The following is a 20,957-nucleotide window of genomic DNA, read 5'->3' as shown; positions in this document are numbered from 1 at the left end:
TGAGGTGGAAGGTTGGGGTTGGGGGGGGGGGGGGGGGGGGTGCGGTGCGCAGGCAGGGGGTGGTGGGTGCTGTAGTTGGGCGAAGGTGATGAAATTTGATCAAGGTTCCCATTCCTGACTGCTACCTAGCAACCATTGCTGGAACTGCACATGTAGTTGTGTTAGGTGTAGATAAATTCTGGCATTCTATAATACCCAACAATGGTTAAATAGCTTGACGAGACTCACACTTAAAGAAATCAGTCTCGCCAAGTGGAGGTGGATGTAGTGGAAGAAAATTGGCTGGAAACAACATACATTAACGTAAATAAAATCTGTCAATCTTATGTCTTGAAAATTTCAATTCACCCCAGTCTTTTAAGGAAGAGGATTCCAGATTTGCTGCTGAAAACCTCGTGCTTTGATTGGGCAATCCAAGGAATGGAACTAAATGGAGATAGTTAACACTGCCATTGAATAAATCCCTGAACAGCAATGGCGTGGAGGAGAATCTCAAGCAGGCAAATTACTTATTTGCGAGTTGAAGATTTTTGATTTGCCAGGTTTTGTCAGTGCTTCCAAAATAATAATCAGTTACAGGAAAACGAACTCAACCAAGTCAAATTCATTGATTGTAATCAGGAGAAATCTTCTGCTTCGGAGAAAATGAACAATAGGGTCGAAAGCAAACAATTGAACTCTGAGACTCATTACGTGTGTTAGCCTGTGTTTCCTAAATAGTAGCTCCAACAAAATCCTAGGAATATTAGGAATTCACATTATTTTCCACACATATGAATCAGCTAGATGTTTTTTGGACAGATTTGTAGGAACAGGCTAAAGTTCATTTTCCAGATGGATTCTCTTGGTGTTCAGTTGACAGATGTGTGGTGCATCTGAAACTGAACATGCACACCCTGGGGTATTGCAAAGGAGAATCTTTTCTCTGGTTCACTGTTTTTGAAAGCTACAACAGCAGGCAGGAAAATCCTGTGCTGGGATGGCCAAGCAAATTTATACAAATCACTTCATTTCTGCTGAGAATATTTCTGTGTCTGAACTGACGAAAGCACACAGTTTTAACACTTTATCCTACAAAAAGAAATTCAAGGACATAAACCTTAAAAGTCTTCCTTCTCACGATGAGAAGCTTCCTGGGTCTTCTGAACAACTCTTTACACATACTCTGAAAAGTAACAATTCTATTTTGACCAATCAGAGGGCACAGATTTTCTCAAGCAGATACAAGCAAAAAATGCAGCGCAATATTAAAATACAATTTCATTTAGTTATTATTCCTTAAATAAAGTGACAACAAAACTGTGATTTGATAATGTTGCATTAGAATTTTCAATTTATTTGTCCTCAGGATATGGGTGTCACAGTTAAGATCAACTTTATTGCCCATCATGCATTACCCTGGGAGGCTGGTGATGGTTGGCCAGTTTAATCCTAGTGCTCATAATGCTCCCATTATGAGTAGGGAGTTCCAGCGTTTTGTCCCAATGACAATAAAGGAATGGCAATATATGTCCAACTTAGCATGTCATTAGAATTTGAGGATAACATTTAAAAAAATAAATTTAGAGTACCCAATTAATTTTTTTCCAATTAAGGGGCAATTTAGTGAGTTCAATCCACCTACCCTGCACATCTTTGGGTTGTGGGAGCGAAACCCATGCAAACACGGGGAGAATGTGCAAACCCCACACGGACAGTGACCCAGAGCCGGGATCGAACCTGGGACCTCTGCGCCGTGAGACTGCAGTGCTGCCACTGCGCCGCCGTGCTGCCCTGAATCTGAGCATAACTTGATGGTGTTCTGGTGTTCCTAATACATTGATGCTTCTCTTTCTGGATGGTAAAGGATTCCCGTAAAAGGGAAATGTTTGAGGAGCAACCTGGGGAAGCTGCTGCAATGCATCCTCCAGATCACAATTACTGCAACTAATGTGCCAATGGTTGGGGAGGGGAATGAGTAGATATTGAATCCAGAGCATGAGCACCAGAATACTCTGTTTTAGGTGATTCTAGAGTGTTGTTGTAGCTGTACCCATCCTTGCAAGGATACCAGGAAAATGGCTGACATCCAACACTGAAATACTGGAGCCAATTTCCCATTGCTATTCTGTCAGCTTTCTGCTGCAAATCTGGCTAGAGCACATCCAAATAACTCAGGAAGAAAAACTGAGATTCAGATGTGCCTGACCTTGATTCGTTTTGTGAGGGCCACGAAGAATCCAGCACGAGTTTTAAGGATACAAAGTAATAACATTTATTTACAATAACATATATATATATATATATATATATGAAACAGCAGCAGCAACTTCCCTTGCTGCACACTCCTTCCTGCTGGTTCCAAACTGGCCAGCTTTATTTATACTTGGAGTTTACTAATGGTTTCTCCGCCCCCCCTCATTGGGGAAGCTCATACTCCCACAGGATTGTGGGATTGTCATTAATCCCCAGCCAATGGTAAGCAGGCAGGTTATAACATCCCTCCCCCCCAAAGTCCAAGGAATCCACCGAAGACACTGGCGAAGGAGGGCGTAAGACTCGTTTTGCCGCAGGCCGGACACCATTTGCACGCGGCGCTGGATCAGGCGGCGTGTAACAAGACGGTGACCGGCGCTTCCGTGATGAACGGCGTAACGGTTGTACATCCACGGCCCGTGGACCCGAGGATTCCCCCTCTGATGCGTCCTGTGTCTCCATCTCGGAGTCAGAGTCTGCTGCTTCCGTCATGTCAGCGTCTCTATCTCCATTCGGTTCTGTAACAACCTGCGCAGGCTTCGAGTGAGGCACCAGTGGAAGATTGTGAGGACTACCTTCACTTGTCTCTGGTCTCTGCGGCTGTAGAAATGAGCTCCGGGGGCAGGGAATCTTTGGAGGGGATAGTCTTCTGGACCGAACGTGGTCTACATGTTTGCGCTGGAGACGACCCTGGGCTTGCACCTGGTAAGATATAGGGCCCGTTTGGCGAAAGATTACGCCAGGAACCCACTGGGCACCACCAGCAAAATTCTGAACGAACACTGGGTCACCAGGCGCAAACTGCCAAATCGGCCGATGTCGAGAAAATCCCTGTCCCCGCCGTTCTTGTGTGCGGCGTACTTTTGCGCCAATGTCCGGGAAAACCATACTGAGGCGGGTGCGAAGTCTCCGGCCCATTAGGAGTTCTGCGGGAGCTACCCCAGTCACCTCATGGGGGGTGGGTCCTATACGAAAACAAAAAGCGAGCCAGTCTCGTGTCCATTGATCCGGAAGAATGCTTCTTTAGGCCTCGTTTGAATGCCTGCACTTCGCGCTCTGCCAACCCATTTGAAGCCGGGTGGTAAGGGGCAGTGCGGATATGGCGTATGCCGTTCATCTTCATGAACCTCGCAAACGGCACTCCACTTGTGAATGGAGTGCCGTTATCCGTGACCAGCACCTCGGGGAGGCCATGCGTACTAAAAGACAAACGCATCTTTTCAATTGTTGCGCAGGACGTTGTCCCCTGCATCTTATGCACCTCTACCCATTTAGACTGGGCATCGATTAATAGAAGGAACATGGGTCCTTGAAAAAGGCCAGCGAAATCCGCATGCAAGCACGCCCAAGGCCGCCCTGGCCATTTCCAGTGATGTAGGGGCGCGGCCGGCGGAAGCTTCTGATGCTCCTGGCACATGGAGCAGTTTTGGGCCACCTTCTCAATGTCAGTGTCGAGGCCTGGCCACCAGACATAACTCCGGGCCAACATTTTCATTTTGGTCACACCTGGATGCCCATTGTGCAAGTCTTTTAGTATCAGCTCCTGGCCTTTTTCCGGGACAATCACACGCGGCCCCCACAAGCGGATGCCGTCTTCCACGCTGAATTCTGACAGCTTGGAGGAAAATGCCCGCAACTCGCCTGGGAGCTGTCTATGCTGCCCGCCATACAGGACTATGTGCCGAACCTTTGACAGGGCAGGCTCCGTCTGGGTCCACTCACGGATCTGTGATGCCGTGACAGGCAAGGTGTCCATAAAATTTAGGGTTGCCATCACCTCACCGGTCGTGGGGGTCGACATGGGGCCGGTCGATAAAGGCAATCGGCTCAGTGCGTCACTATCTGCGTTCCTGGTTTGTGCTCCAGAGAATACTCGTATGCAGCAAGCAACAAAGCCCAGCGCTGGATCCGTGCGGAAGCAATGGGCGGTATTGGCTTATCCTCTCTGAAAAGTCCCAGCAGAGGCTTATGATCAGTCACGATAGTGAAGTGGCGGCCACACACGTACTGGTGGAAGCGTTTCACCGCAAAAACCACTGCCAGGCCCTCCTTCTCGATCTGCGCGTACTTTTTCCCCGCTGCAGTCAATGTGCGGGAGGCGAAAGCTATCGGTCGCTCGGCCCCGTTCTCCATCTTGTGGGACAGGACGGCCGCAATACCATACGGGGATGCATCACATGTGACGAGCAAAGGCTTTCCAGGATCACAGTGGGTTAGTAACCCAGACGACGACAATTGTTGCTTTACCCGCCGGAAAGCGGTTTCTTGCGGCTGACCCCAAACCCAGGTGTGATTTTTCTTTCGCAGAAGGTGCAACGGGGCCAGCGTAGTTGCCAGATTGGGGAGGAACTTCCCGGAATAGTTTATGAGACCGAGAAAAGAACGAAGATGCGAAGTGTCAGTAGGGGCAGGGGCCTCTTGAATCGCACGCACCTTCTCTGCGACGGGGTGCAAACCTTCGCGGTCCACCCGATAACCTAGGTAGACTACTTCCTTAGCCTGAAATACGCACCTTGTGCGACGTAAACAGACTCCAGCCTTCGAAAAGCGTCTAAGGACAGCCTCCAGATTTTCCAAATGTTCCTGCTCCGACGTCCCTGTAATCAAAACGTCATCTAAGTAGACAGCAACACGTGGTAAACCTCTCAAAATGCCCTCCATAACACGTTGAAAGATAGCGCAGGCAGAGGATACTCCAAAGGGCAACCGTGTATATTCATACAGGCCCCGATGTGTATTAATCGTTACATATGGTCGGGAGGCAGGGTCCAGCTCCAACTGCAGGTAGGCATGACTCATATCTAATTTTGTGAACGAGAGTCCACCTGCAAGCTTCGCGTAGAGATCCTCTATGCGAGGCATTGGATATCGGTCGAGTAGGGAAGCCGTATTCACTGTAAGTTTATAGTCGCCACACAAGCGAACTGTGGCATCTGGCTTCATTACAGGTACAATTGGTGCTGCCCAGTCAGCAAAACGGACGGGCCTGATAATACCCAAACTCTCCAAACGAGTGAGCTTCCCTTCTACCTTCTCGAGCAAGGCATAAGGCACTGGGCGCGCCCAGAAATAGCGCGGCGTGGCTCCTGGTCCGACTTGGATATGGGCTACGGCCCCTTTTATTTTCCCCAAACCAGGCTGGAATACATCTGGGTATCGTCCTAGCACCTCAGTCAATGCTTCAGAAACTGTTTGGAGGATGTGCTGCCATTGCAACCGCAGATGGCACAACCAGTCCCGACCCAACAGGCTGGGCCCATGGTCGCGCACCACGATAAGTGGGAAACGCCCCTCCTGGTGTCCATAAACAACAGGGGTCATTGTAGTTCCTGCAATGTCCAGTGGTTCCCCCGTGTAGGTGGCCAACCTGGCCTGTGAGTCAGTTAATGTAAGGGTCTGTATACCCTGCTTGATGCGGTCGAATGTCCTCTGGGCGTTCATGGAGACCGCTGCACCAGTGTCCAACTCCATCTCAAGCGGGTGACCATTGACCTGTACTGTCACCTTAATGGGGCCACACGGGGAGCTGCCACACAATGCAGCTGCAGGCAGTTGTCCTCCGTCTCCACGTCCTCAGGAGTAGTCGCCGCAGGTTCATCCACATGGAAGGTACGGCCCCTGGGCTGGTCCCAGTTTCGGTCAGAACGACGGCGCCTCTGGCGCCCCAGGACCGGCGTCCACGACGAGGTCAGCGCCTACAAGTCTGACACGGACATGGCTCCTCATCCATTGGTTCTGGAGAAGGCTCCCTTCGGGGAGGAATGTCCGACGGCCACTGGCGTCTGTCCGGACGTCGCCTCGCCCAAGGTACCGCAGGAGTGCGGGGGGACGTTTTCGGACGGAAGGGGTTGCGCCCCAAGGCATGCACTTCCATTCCCTGCAGCTCCTGCACTCCTCGTTCTGCGCTCTCTCGGGACAATACTATTTGAATGGCTTGTTGAAAAGTCAACGTTGGCTCAGCTAACAACTTACTCTGGGTGGCCGCACTGTTAATACCGCAAACCAAACTGTCGCGTAACATTTCTGACAAGGTCTCACCATAGTCACAGTACTCCGCAATCCTGCGTAGCCTGGATAGAAAATCGGCAAGGGATTCTCCAGGGGTCCTCTCAGCGGTATTAAACCGGTAACGCTGGACTATCATGGACGGGGTTGGGTTAAAATGTTGCCCCACTATATTCACAAGTTCATCAAACGTTTTGGTGTCCGGCGCAGCTGAGTACGTAAGGCTCCTCATCATCCCAAACGTATGCGGGCCGCAGGCGGTGAGCAATATGACCACCTGGCGCTCGTTTTCGGTGATATTGTTTGCCCGGAATTAGTAACGCATCCGTTGTGCGTACTGGTTCCAACTTTCCAGCGCAGCATCAAAAACATCCAAACGTCCGTACAGAGGCATGGTATAATACAAAACTTCCAACCTGTACCCAACAAAAATCCAGGGACGTGGCTTCAGCAGTGTAGACAGCTATTCACTTTAACACTCGTCGGCAGTTTTGTGAGGGCCACGAAGAATCCAGCACGAGTTTTAAGGATACAAAGTAATAACATTTATTTACAATATCATATATATATATATATATAACAGCAGCAGCAACTTCCCTTGCTGCACACTGCTACTTGCTGGTTCCAAACTGGCCAGTTTTATTTATACTAGGAGTTTACTAATGGTTTCTCCGCCCCCCTTATTGGGGAAGCTCATACTCCCACAGGATTGTGGGATTGTCATTAGTCCCCAGCCAATGGTAAGCAGGGAGGTTATAACAATTCGGAATTCTGGCTTGGTCACGGAAGTGACGAAAGAGACACATGGCCAGGAGGTGGGGTCATGGGCAGATCTTCCTGCCTCCCCTGCCGAGAAGACTGGAATGTGATCGATCCAGTGAGATGAGGTCTACCAGCTTGCAGAAAGACACAAGGGGGCTCAACTAGTAAGTCCCATCTTACAATGGGGGCTGACTGGGAAGCAAAGCACAAGGCCTCTCGATAATGGGTGGTGTTGGGTCAAGGAAATCTTCGACAATCGTGAGGAAGTGTTTGAGTTTCTGTTTTATAGGGCAAACAGGTGAAGGCAATGTCTCTGTGATGCCATGGACACTTCCTAGTTTCATGAACATGAAGTATCTTCTTGATGACCCATCAACCCGGATGGGGTCAATGCTGGAGAGCAGCAGTGAGCACAGGATTGGTACAACTGCCAAGATCACAACCTGGGGATTTCCAACTACATTGTGTTTTGAGCAGTGAACATTCTCTACCCTTCCCTTTTTGTTTTTCAGATTTAATGTGTGTAACCTGTGGTGTCATTCCCCTAAATTAAATTTCTACAAATTCTGTCAATTCCATTTGAAATACCACCAGATTGACTGCATGTGAGACAGAGAATGACAACAGCAGAGATCTCTCTGAGTCCAGTCCAAACTGAGGGTTCAGAATAACTAGATCATCTGCCTGCAGGTGGCGCTGGAGGAGAGGCTGAAACTGCAGGAACTGCTACACTTTTTCATTCCAACCCACAGTTCGAGTAATTTGGCAGATAAGTCCATTTGAAAGTTCAGATACAGATTACTATTGCATTTTATTCAAGGACACAGATAACGTTCCTTACTTTCTCTCCCTCGCCTCCTGCAAGTACAATCTGGTTCAATCTGGAACACACAGGTTAATGGGCATTGTCCAATGAAGCAACACAACTAAGTGTGATCGTGTTCTCATGACATGTCTCCTATTCGAGATTTCTGGTAGGAACGGTCATGATATGCACTCATGCACATAATGGGACACAGACAGGCAGTGACAGACACCCAGTACATCCAATCAACACACAGGACAGAACACAACCAATCACCAGGCAGAACACTAGAAGGTGGTCTGGCACTATAAAACACACAAGGCATCAACATTCTGCCTCTTTCCACTGGTAACAACTGTAGTGACAGTCAGGGTGTATATATCAGTTAGCACCTTCTATATGTGGCTCAGAGCTAGTCTGGTCTAGTTAGTTATAGTAAGCACACTTAGATTAGTAGAGTGTCAAACTCACAGCGAACTGTGTGCACTGCTTAACAAGTTCAATAAAGCGTATTGAACCAACATCACAGTTTGGAGTCTACTTTCAAGTACAACTGCATCCAGTTGCAGTCCATGTTACCCCAGGGTGATTGACACGACATGGTACCAGGAGTCTACTATCTCTGAGTGGTTTACCTCGAGTGATTCCGTGACGGCCGGCAAGTGCCTTCCAGCGGCATGGAGAAGATCCAGGCCCCTCTACAGCTAGGGATCTTTGGCAATCTCGGCGCCAAATGGCTGGCCTTCAAGCAAAGGTTCCTTCTCTACATTGAGGCCTCAGACCTCGAGGATGCGTCCGATGCCAGAAAAATCGCGCTGCTCCTATCAACTGCGGGGACCAAGCCATCCAGATTTTCAATTTGCTTGATTTTACCAACGGCCAGGACAAGACCAATTTCAAGACCGTTTTGGAGAAGTTCGACAGTCACTGTGAAGTCCAAACAAACGAGACCTTTGAGCGCTATATCTTCCAGCAATGCCTTCAGGGTAAGGATGAACCTTTGCAATTCTTTCTAACTCATCTCCCTATATTAGCGCAGTCCTGCAATTATGGTGCAACCGCTGATTCCATGACCAGGGATCAGATCGTGTTTGGGGTGTACTCCGATTCCTTGCGGGAGCAACTCCTCAAAATTTAGCACATGACCCTGCCAGTTGCAATCAAGACGTGTATAGTGCATGAGCATGCGAGAAATCGGTACTCACGTTTCAACTCGGCAGACTACGAAAACTTGCCTCCCACGAAGAAGAGGGTGTACAGGCCACCGCCCGGATGCAGCGCCTCAGTATCGATGAAAGCGGCCATTTTGCGTGCTTTTCCCGGGGCCCCACGCATGCGCAACACGAACGGGAGAACAAAGCGGCCAAAAACCAACTCCAAGCGATCCCAATTCCAACGCAAGCGCGTTCGATGTGTACAGCAAGGTTTACTGGATTCTGATCCTGGTAACACTACAGATCCAGAGGACGACTGTCTGGAGTCACCCTATCGTGTGGGCATCATCACTACTTGTGAATATGCCTCTTCAAATTCAGCAAGACGCCTATCTATCCTCAATGTGGATTCCGTGGACGAATGGCGTGCTGTCATACACGTAAATCAATGCAGCATCCAGTTCAAGCTGGACACTGGTGCTTCTGCCAATATCATCTCTCAAGCTGATTTTTACCGCATTAAATGGCAACCCCAAATTCTTCCGCCAGCCTGCCAGCTCCTCAATTATAATTGCAATGCCATAACTGCACAAGGATCTTGTCATCTATTGGTCTCCAGCAAGACCATCAATGTCACACTATGATTCAAAATCGTCAAGCCTGATGAGGCATCCCTGCTCAGTGCCCATGCATGCCAGCTACTCAACCTCGTACAGCGAGTCCATACCATGTCTTCTTCCAATGTGGATCTTCAGGCTGCCATTGATGACATCCTTGCTTAATACCCGGATGTGTTTGACGGAATGGGCACTCTGCCATACCGCTACAAGATCCTACTCAGGCCCGATGCCATGCCTGTAATCCATGCACCACGCCGGGTGCCAGCTCCTCTGAAGGAACGTTTAAAGGCACAGCTACAGGAGCTCCAAGACCAGGGCATCATCTCCAAAGTGACTGAACCGACTGACTGGGTCAGCTCGATGGTCTGTGTGAAGAAGCCCTCAGGAGAGTTGCGGATATGCATAGATCCCAAAGATCTTAACCGGAACATAATGCGGGAACACTACCCGATCCCGAAGCGGGAGGCACTGACCAGTGAAATCGCACACGCCAAATTCTTCAGGAAGCTAGATGCATCGCGTGGTTTCTGTCAGATACAACTGGACGAGTCCAGCAGGAAGCTCTGCACGTTCAACACACCATTTGGCAGGTACAGTTATATCCGTATACCGTTCGGCATTGTCTCAGCCTCTGAAATCTTCCACAGGATCATGGAGCAGATGATGGAGGGCATTGAGGGTGTACGTGTCTACATAGATGATGTAATCATATTGTCCATGATCCCCGAGGAACACATATCTCGTCGCAAATAAGTTTTCGACGTGTCCATGCAAACGGCCTCAAGCTGAACAAGGCCAAGTGCTCCTTTGGCATGTCAACCATCAAATTCTTGGGTGACCAGATATCCCAGCAGTGTGTGCGACCAGATCCGGACAAGGTCAAGGCCATTAACGCCATGAAGACCCCAGAAGACAAGAAGGCGGTACTATGCTTCCTCGGAATGGTGAACTTCTTGGGAAAATCCATTCCTAACATGGCCTCACACACCACGGCTCTCAGGCATCTGGTGAAGAAGTCCACTGCATTCCAGTGGCTACCCACACATCAAGTGTGGCTCAAGCTCAAAGCAAAGCTCACCACTGCTCCGGTACTAGCGTCTTTTGACCCAGACAGGGAAACAAAAATCTCCACGGGCGCAAGCCAGGACGGCATTGGTGCGGTGCTCCTCCAGAAGGATGACTCCTCGTCATGGGCTCCAGTGGCTTATGCGTCAAGGGCCATGACTCCCACTGAACAGAGGTATGCCCAGATAGAATGATAGAAAAAGAGTGCCTGGGCCACCTAACCGGCATTGTAAAGTTTCATGACTACATCTACGATCTACCAACATTCATTGTGGTGACTGACCACAGACCCTTGGTCCATATCATTCATAAGGACTTGAATGACATGACGCCCAGGCTTCAGCGCATTCTCCTTCGACTCCGAAGGTACGATTTTGAGTTAGTATACACACCAGGCAAGGAGCTGATAATTGCGGATGCCCTGCCCCACTCCATCACCTCGCCCTGTGAACAGGTTGACTTCATCCGCCAGATTGAGGCACAGGTGCAGCTGTGTGCCAGCAACCTCCCGGCCTCAGGTGAAAGAGTGATCAGCATTCGTGAAGAGACTGCCAAAGACCCTCTTCTGCAGCGTGTAATGCACCACCTTGCAAATGACTGGCAAAAAGGGCAATGCCCTCAGTTCTTCAATGTGAAGGACGACATGACAGTCGTCGAGGGAATCAAGCTAGATTGTATCGTTATTCCTCGCAGCCTGCAGAACTTAGCGCTCAAACAAATCCACGAGGGACACCTAGGTGTCGCCAAGTGTAGGCGCAGGGCCCGGTAGGCTGTCTATTGGCCTAGAATCAGCCAGGACATATCCAACATGGTCCTCAATTGTGCGACCTGCCAGCGTTTCCAGCCTGCTCAAACAAAAGAAACACTCCAGCAACACGAGATTGTGACCTCTCCGTGGTCCAAGGTGGGAATCGACCTTTTTCACGCCAATGGGCGTGACTATGTGCTCATCATAGATTACTTCTCAAATTACCCAGAAACTGTGAAGCTGTCAGACCTCACATCAAGGACAGTCATCAAGACCTGCAAGGAGACATTTGCCAGGCATGGTATTACACTCACTGTCATGAGTGACAATGGTCCCTGCTTCCACAGCCAAGAGGGGCCCAATTTCGCCAAGTCGTACCAATGTAACCATATTACCTCAAGCCCACACTACCCACAGTCCAACGGGAAGGTTGAGAAAGGGGTCCATATAGTGAAGCAACTGCTCTGCAAGGCTGCGGACTCTGCTTCTGACTTCAACCTTGCGCTGTTAGCGTACAAGGCAACCCTTCTGTCCACCGGCATGTCCCCGGCTCAACTCCTCATGAATAGAGACCTGCGGACGACTGTTCCAGCCATACACTTACCAGACCTGGATCACCTCCCAGTGCTGCAAAAGGTGCAGCAACTCAGGAACCGGCAAAAGCTGGCGTACGTTGCTCATGCTACCGATTTGCCTGTGCTGTCTCCGGAAGATACTGTTCAGATCAAGCTACCTGCTGGAGGCTGGTCAGCTCCAGCTGTTGTTGTTTGACAGGCTGCTCCCAGATTGTTTGTGGTTCGTATGGCTGATGGCTCTCTTGTCCGGCGCAACAGAAGGGCACTGCGCAAAGTTGCCTGCCCACCACCAGATCCTACTTTTCCAGATGTTGTTATGCCTCCTCCGGACACCTCGCACCGCGAGGCCACCAATCTGGCAGCAATCCCGCCTGTCAAGGCGCCGTCGTCCCCACCTCCACCTCTCAGGCGGTCGACAAGGATCAGACGCAAGCCCCAAATACTGGACTTATAGACATTTATCTTGTAAATTATGTTCTGTATCTGCATGCTAGACACCTCTTATGTATATATTCATCCACTCGCTTTCATCCACTCGCCATTTAATGTAAATAGTTCTCCAAGTAAATACAGTCGCATATGCTCCAAGCAACCAACATTTTTTTAAAAAAGGGAGATGTCATGATATGCACTCATGCACATAATGAGATACAGACAGACAGTGACAGACATCCAGTACAGCCAATCAACACACAGGACAGAACACAACCAATCATCAGGCAGAACACTAGAAGATGGTCTTCCACTATAAAACACACGAGGCATCAACACTCTGCCTCTTTCCACTGGTGACAACTGTAGTGACAGTCAGGGTGTATATAGCGGTTAGTACGTTCTACACATGGCTCAGAGCTAGTCTGGTCTAGTTAGTTATAGTTAGCACGCTTAGATTAGTAGAGTGTCAACCCCACAGCAAACTGTGTGCACTGCTTAACAAGTTCAATAAAGCGTATTGAACTTATATCAAAGGTTGGAGTCTACTTTCAAGTACAACTGCATCCAGTTGCAGTCCATGTTACCCCAGGGTGATTAACAGGACAGGAACTACTGAAGGAAGATGCCGGGGGCCATTTTGAAGCCATCTTAGCCATCAGTGAGAACAACGGCACAGGAGAAATATTTGGGGGAAATCAGAAAATGTGATGCTGTCCGACGAGTTTGAAATTACTGATTTTCCAGGCCCTTCGCCGGCAGTGTGACGAGAAATATGCCGGAGAAGGCCAGGGTCCTCGTTTTAATACATTAGAATATCATTAGCGAGGCCTCCCTCCGAGACTTCCCCACTCACTGAATATTCATCAGTTGCTGGCGTGATTTAGAACAACTGAATAAAAACGAGAAGCTGGTGACCTCACCTCTGAAGGGGATATGAGGGGTGAGCGCTCAGGTCATCATTACCATCCAGGGTGGCAGTCACAGAGGGGGCAGTGGAGAGGATGCGGGGGCCGCAGATAGGTTCAACCCAGGGCTGGGAGTGGGGGGGGGGGATCGTTCAGTCTCAGCATCTGGGCCGCCTGCAGGCCTTAGCAACCCTTCATGGCTGTGAGCCAGTTGGTGTAATGGGGTCTGGCGGCTGGTATCCGGGCAGCACTTTCCAGTCCCTCCTTGCTGGGCTTGTGGTGATGTCAACGCTGAGGGATTGGCCTTCCAGAGTGGCAGCTGGAATGTGGGTGGGAGCAGGTGAATCCACAGGCTCAGCACAGTGGGCGACTGTGAGGTTCTTGGGTGGGGTGCAGTGAGATGCCAAGCTGCATGGGCATGTGCTGTATGGAAGTTCAAGGCCACTGGTTATGGAGGTCTGGCTGTCAAGGATTAGTTTCTGGGTGGCTGACTGTTCCAGTTGGAAGGCTTGTTAACCCACAGCCCATGTGCGCGGGGGAAATGAGGGTGTCCTCTAAGGATGAGGTTGACATGCTAATTGCAGTCTTCACAAGAATCAGGTGTGCCTCGCCTGCCACAAGAGGAAGCCAGTTGCCTGATCAGCCCCTAGTCCTTCCTTGATGAGTCAATTGTGTCAAATAAGTTAGCATTGCAATGCATTAGTGTGCCACTGATTGGCACCCAATTTTGAACCTTTGGAATCACTGTCCCTACTTAAAGCCTAGAACATGGTCGCCTCGCCCTCATCTGGAGTAGTGGCTGTCGTCAGGGAGCCGCACCTCCACCAATTCCATTTCTGATGGCTGGCAGAGGAACGGGCTGTGACTGCTGGGGTGACCAGGATTGGAAAGATGCTGGCTGGCGAAGGAGTAGGCAGGATGACACGCCTCGGGTTGGTGCAACGTGCGGCAGTGAGTGTCCCGCTCACGATCAATACCTGCAAAGACTCGCATTCAAAGTATCGTCTTGCATCTTTGACTTTGTCTATATATATGTTTCTGGAACCCACCTCTTCATTCACCTGAGGAAGGAGCAGTGCTCCGAAAGCTAGTGATTCGAAACAAACCTGTTGGACTTTAATCTGGTGTAAGACTTCTTACTGTTCATCAAGCTTGGGCACCTTGGGTAATGCCAGTGTTCCTTCCAGTCAAACCCTCCTTTTATACCTGGAGGAGCTGAAAGAATGAACTCCAAACATCTCTCTTGCAACAAACATCATCTCCAACACCTTCATTCCTTTATTTACATCTCTCTGCAAAGAAAGTATCTTCCTCTAAAATTTTCCTTATCTTTGAAGGATTCTCTCGGTGTCATCAGTAGCACCCTTGCCTTTGAGGCAACCCGTGCGTTGACGTCCCAGTTCAGAGAATTTTTTTTTAATAAACATTTTATTGAGGTATCTTTTGGTTTTACAACAACGACAAAATAAACAATATACATAAGTCTATAACCATAGTGGAAAACAGCCTGTAACCTCCCTTGCAGGTCCCACCTTTATTAATCCCCTACTCTAAACTAAACTAAACCCCCCCCCTTCTGCTGACGATTAATTTCCCGCAAAGAAGTCGACGAACGGTTGCCACCTCCGGGCGAACCCTAACAGTGGCCCTCTCAAGGTGAACTTGATTTTCTCCAAACAGAGAAAGCTGGCCATGCCCGATAGCCAGGTCTCCGACTTTGGGGGCTTTGAGTCCCTCCAAGCGAATAGTATCCATCTCCGGGCTACCAGGGAAGCAAAGGCCAGAACGTCTGCCTGTTTCTCCTCTTGGATTCCCATTTCTTCCAACACCCCAAAAATCGCCACCTCTGGACTCGGCGCCACCCTTGTTTTTATCACCGTGGACATGACATCTGCAAACCCCTGCCAAAATCTCCTGAGCTTTGGGCATGTCCAGAACATATGGACATGGTTCGCTGGCCTCCCCCGCACACCTTGCACACCTGTCTTCTACACCAAAGAACCTGCTCATCCGGGCCACTGTCATGTGAGCCCGGTGAACGACCTTGAACTGTATCAGGCTGAGCCTGGCACATGTTGTGGACATGTTGATTCTACTCAACCCATCCGCCCAGAGACCATCCTCTATCTTTCCTCCTAATTCCTCCTCCCATTTGCGCTTCAGCTCCTCGGTCTGCGTCTCCTCTGACCCCCATGAGCTCCTTATAGATGTCGGAGACCTTCCCTTCTCCCACACTCACTCTGGAAACTACCCTATCCTGAATCCCCTTTGGTGGTTGGAGCGGGAAGTTTGAGACCTGTCTACGCAGGTACCTAAATTTGTTTCCCTCGCCAATCCGAATTTCTCCTCCAGCTCCCTCAAGCTAGGAAAGCTTCCTTCTATAAACATTTTTTTTTTTTTGAAAATCTTTTTATTGGCTTTTCTCATATTTATAAACAGTTGTTACTTATATACAGTGCATTTTCTTGCCTGCACTAATTTGCTAGATTTTACAGAGAAGTTTGTTTTGTCCTTCATTTGACTAACTGTACGTACATTTTGCTGCCCTCTGGATCAGTCTATGATATCCCCCCTTCGTCCTCCCACTCCCCCCCATTGGTTTCAGCACCCTTCCTCTTCTCTTGTGGTTTCCCCAATTTTCTCAACCCCCCCCCCCCCCGGGTTGCGCAGTCCTTTGGTTCTTCATCATTTTTTTTCCCCCTGGCTTACTCCTCGTTGCTGGCCTCGAACAGGTTTTGGAACAGGCCGACGAACTGCCCCAAGTATCCAGGAAGCCTTCCTCTGACCCTTGGGTGGCGTACTTAACCTTCTCCAGATGGAGAAATTCCGAGAGGTCAGCGAGCCAGTCTGCAGCTTTGGGTGGTGCTGCCGATCGCCAGCCGGGCAGGATTCTCCGCCGTGCGATTAGGGAAGCGAAAGCAAGGGCGTTGGCCCCTTCCCCATGTGTAGCTCTGGCTGCCCCGATACCCCGAAGATTGCCACTATTGGGCACGGCTTCACCCTCACCCCCACAACCTTGGACATTGCCTCGGAGAAGGCTGTCCAGAACCCAGCAAGCTTGGGGCAAGCCCAAAACATGTGGGTGTGGTTGGCCGGGCCCCTCTGGCACCGTTCACATTTGTCCTCCACCTCCGGGAAGAACCTGCTCATTCGGGCTCTGGTCAGGTGCGCTCTGTGCACCACTTGCATTAGGCTTAGCCTTGCACAGGAGGAGGTGGAGCTCACCCTGCTCAGTGCTTCGCTCCAGAGTCCCCATCCTACCTCTGTCCCCGGTTCGTCCTCCCATTTTTGTCTGGTCCCGTCCAGTGGTGTCCGTATATTTTCCCACATAGCCCCCCCTTTCTCGCAGCTTGTGCCTATCAGGTCCTCCAGTAGTGTGCTTTCTGGGGGCCTGGGATACCCTACTGTCTCGTTGCGGAGGAAGTGTTTTATTTGGAAGTGTCTCAATTCCTGTCCTCTTGATAGTTTCCACTTCCTCGTCAGTTCGCCCAGTGTCGCCAGTCTGCGCCCTACGTAGAAGTCCCCGACCATCAGTGTGCCCCCGTCCCACCTCCATCTTTTGAAGGTGGTATCTAGCATGGCTGGGGGGGGGGGGATCTGTGATTGCCACCGATGGGGGCCATAAGGGACATTTTGGTTATCCCGAAGTGCTGTCTCAACTGGGTCCACGTTCTCAGTGTGGCCTCTACCACTGGGCTCGTTGTGTACCTTGTTGAGGAGGATGGGAGTGCTGCTGTGGCCAGGGCCCGGAGGGTTGATCCTTTACAGGATGCCTCCTCCATTTGTACCCAATCTGTGTCGGGTTCTTGTACCCATCCCCTCACTTTTTCTGCCGTTGCTGCCCAGTGGTAGTATTGTAGGTTTGATAGAGCCAGGCCCCCTCTGACTTTCCCTCTTTGCAGTGTCGGTTTGGGAATTCTCGGGTTCTTGCTCTCCCCACACAAACGTCATGATTAGCCTGTCTATGTTTTGGAAAAAGGCCTTGGGGATAAAGATCGGGATGGATCTAAACAGGAAGCGGAACCTTGGCAGTACGTGCATCTTGATCGTCTGCACTCTTCCCGCCAGGGTGAGTGGGACTGAGCCCCACCGTTAAAGGTCTTTTCTTACTTCCTCCACCAGGCTGGTCAGGTTCCACTTGTGGATCTGTGTCCAGTCTCTGGCTATTTGGATCCCCAGGTAACGGTATCTGTTCTGTGCCGTTTTGAACGGGAGCCCCTACAGCTCTGTCCCTGTTCAATGGTTAAGTTTGTAACCCGAGAAGGTTCCAAACTCTTTCAGCATTTGCAGTATTGCCTTCAGTCCCTCCTGTGGCTTCGAGACATAGAGGAGCAGGTCATCTGCATAGAGTGAGACTGTGTGCTCCCTGTCTCCTCTCTGGATTCCTTTCCAGTTTTTTGCGTCACCAGGGGTTCGATTGCTAGCGCGAACAAGAGTGGGGACAGGGGGCAGCCCTGTCTTGTTCGTCTCTGTAGCTGGAAGTATTCAGAGCTGGTGGTGTTAGTTCGGACACTCGTGTTTGGAGCGTTGTACAGGAGCCTGACCCAGGCGGTGAATCCCACTCCTCGCCCAAACCGTTCCAGTACCTCGAGGAGGTAGCTCCATTTGACTCTGTCAAAGGCCTTTTTTGTGTCCAGGGAGACGATCACCTCTGGTGTTCTCTTCCCGGGGGGGGGGGGTCATTATCACTTTCAGAAGCCGCCTTATGTTCACTGTGTTGTGCTTTCTTTTACTCTGTCTTTTCAGTGGCTCTGTTCCAATTATGGCAATCAGTGAGTTTGCCCTTCTTTCTATGTTATCTATGTGCGAATGCTCAGAGTCGCCAGGTATCGAATGATACCACCACAAGTTTCAACCGACTATCGATCAAAGAGACAAACACCAGTTAGTTAGTTCAAGGTCAAGGGTACAGTATTTACACACAATTAGTCATGCAACATAAACACTACTAGTTAACTACACCTATCAACTAAGACAACCTGTACTTAACTTCGGGCACCCGGCTTAGGTCAGAAAACAGTGGCCGCTGTTCAATTCTGGATCTCTCAGGCTCGAAGGAGTAACTGCTGCTCAGCTGGGATAATCCGTCTGGTAGCGAGTGTTGACCTTGGACTTGATCCTGGTGTTGCTGCAATTGCCGATAGCCGTGACCGGGGTACCAAGGTCAAGAGAGCGCCAAGAGAGAGCCAACATAGGGCAAACCCTTCTTCTTATACTCGGGGGGGGGGGGTTTCGCACTCTTTTGGGCAGTCCTTCGATTTGGGCCTTACTAATTGGGTGATCCCTGATCACTCCGTTCGATTCCTTAGCCAATAAGTGGGCAGGGATCTGGATGGCTGGGCGTGTCCCAAGCAGTCACTGACCCCGTTGTTTGCATTTCCCTGAAACAGGGAGTGGCGCCGAAATGTCTGGGACTGTCCCGGTTGCTTGAGTACCAGTCCTTTGTTTTGGTGAAGATTAGGCAATCAAATACTAATCGGCCCGATTACAATGCTAATTGGACGGAGTTTCGATACTGTCTGGTCTTTTGCTGGCAGATATGCATTTCAGGCTCTGAGCCTGCCTGATTCTTGGCTTGTCCATTTTACTTGCCAGGCTTTGCGAGTTCCTCTACACCTTGTTGGAAGTGGCCATCCCAGATGGCTACACTCCGTCCTCTTGATCCTCAACGCGAAGCGTGAAGGATCACAATACTGGGTCTTATTTGTTCTCTTGAAATGCCGGGTACACTTAACCAAGGACAGGTTCTACTTTACTCTGTCCGATGGGTCAAAAAACATTTACCTAATTTTCCCTAAACAACACATGTCTAAGAATTTCTAGGGAGCCATTTAACATTCAGTAAAAAGGGGAACCTCTAACTGTCTCTAACTAGACTACATTCATGTTGCTGTTTACAATCAAAGAACTTATCTTACAATACAAAAAATATCCGATAGCAGCATCACATTTCTTCCTATCACTAACATTCACATACATAAGAAAGTAAACTTTATTAACAAAGCAACAACCGCGGAATTTCTTAAAGAGAAAGTTTCAGATAGAGTGTGGGGTTTGCTGGAGTCCGAGGAAGGGGGCTCTAAATGTGTATACTGGAGGGTGGGAGGCTCTCCTCCTCCATTTCTGCAATCTAATGGTCTGAATGACACTGTACAATATGGCTATTACTAGTAATGCTTCCACTGTGTAGGACAGTGAATGCCACTTGACGAGGTTCTCACACCATGTGGGGGTATCGGTGGCTGGGTGTGTGTGTAGTGTAGTGTCCGGGCTGGGGGTGTTGTGTTGGATGGTCGTGTTCGTGGCCTGTCGTCTTCATCTTATTCGGGTTTTCCTTCGCCGTTGAGTGTCTCCGTATCTTTCTAAGGGAACAAGCATAGTATCTGTTATAATCATGTTGTTTAACATTTCGTATGTCCGTCTGTTTCTCCTTAATGTCAATTTCCCATTATAATCGTCACCATATATGACTCCCTCATTTTTTTTTTTAAACAACCATTTGCGGAGACAAGACATCTGAAAAAAAATTTGGTGTCACAGTGCGAGCACTCTCGCAGCCTGTGGTCGATGGGCTGAGTGGGCGGACAATTTCTCCGTCCTCGGCAAACTTGTTTGTTTTCAACCAAGTGTTTCTAACATATAAATAGTATGTGGGGGAATACCAACCGAAGGGTTGCCGGGAAGGGCAAAAGTTGTGACAAAAAGCATTCTTTAAACCACAGGACTAGAAAAGAACAGGAAAAGAGTTTTGAAAACATGTATCCGAATGGGGTGGTGCGTATGATCCGCGGCAGGGCAAGAATGGGTGGGATCCCCGGGTAGGGCAGTGATCAGTGCCGTTGCTCCACTACCCGAGCTTGGCTGACCAGATGGGGTCCTCAGGCAGGGTGGGGATCAGTGCCGTTACTCCACTGCCTGAGTGACCTTCCAAGAGTGGTACGAATTTGTAACTATATGGGCTCCAGACAAACTTGTTTCACTATGTGCCATGTGGCGTCGGACAAGTAATTATGGCTGCATCCAGAACTTTGCTGTGAGACCGAAAGAAATGAAATTAAATGAAATGAAAATCACTTATTGTCACAAGTAGGCTTCAAATGAAGTTACTGCGAAAAGCCACTAGTCGCCACATTCCGGCACCTGTTCGGGAAGGTTGGTATGGGAATTGAACCATGCTGCTGGCCTGCTTTGTTCTGCTTTCAAAGCCAGCGACTTAGCCCTGTGCTAAAGCAGCCATAAGCTGTATCAAGAAATTCAGTGAGGTCGACACAAATAGTTGCACAAAGAACAAATATTCAACATTTAAAAATAACAAATTAAAGAAAGAAAAGCGGGCACGCTCCATCAGAGTACAGGACACCGTAAATATCAATCAGTTCCTGACTCTCATCATCTGGACACCTCAAGATTCCATTTCAAAAAGATTTGCAAAGGGGTTACCATGGTGGGAGTCAGACTCGGAGTTGTCACCATCTCCCGGGTGCCAAACTCTTTCATGGAGTTTGTGTGCTAACGCGACGTGTGCCGAGGTGGGGTCCATTTCGACATTCCTCTTCAAGCGACAGGAATTGTCACAGTGCCAGTGCTTCGTGCTCCGTAGGGAGGTTGTAAGGGGGCTGTCATTATCGCCGGGTGGCGGGGCAGGTTC

At 49.5% G+C, this 20,957-nt stretch overlaps 1 protein-coding gene across 1 annotated transcript in view; it reads right to left on the bottom strand.

Annotated features, from left to right (window-relative positions):
- Positions 1 to 17,971: 17,971 nt before the first annotated feature.
- glipr2l (GLI pathogenesis-related 2, like) overlaps positions 17,972 to 20,957 on the bottom strand; it is a 123,267-nt gene continuing 120,281 nt past the window's right edge. Inside the window, exon 5 of the mRNA XM_072508914.1 lies at positions 17,972 to 19,671. Within this exon, the coding sequence (XP_072365015.1) occupies positions 19,625 to 19,671 (47 nt within the window). The 3' untranslated portion in view covers positions 17,972 to 19,624. The remainder of the gene's footprint in view (positions 19,672 to 20,957) is intronic.

This window comes from Scyliorhinus torazame, chromosome 6, assembly GCF_047496885.1.
Source record: "Scyliorhinus torazame isolate Kashiwa2021f chromosome 6, sScyTor2.1, whole genome shotgun sequence".
In the NCBI taxonomy this organism is placed as follows: domain Eukaryota; kingdom Metazoa; phylum Chordata; class Chondrichthyes; order Carcharhiniformes; family Scyliorhinidae; genus Scyliorhinus; species Scyliorhinus torazame.
Note: the sequence above shows the minus strand (reverse complement) of the source record. Positions and strands in the feature narration are given on the sequence as shown.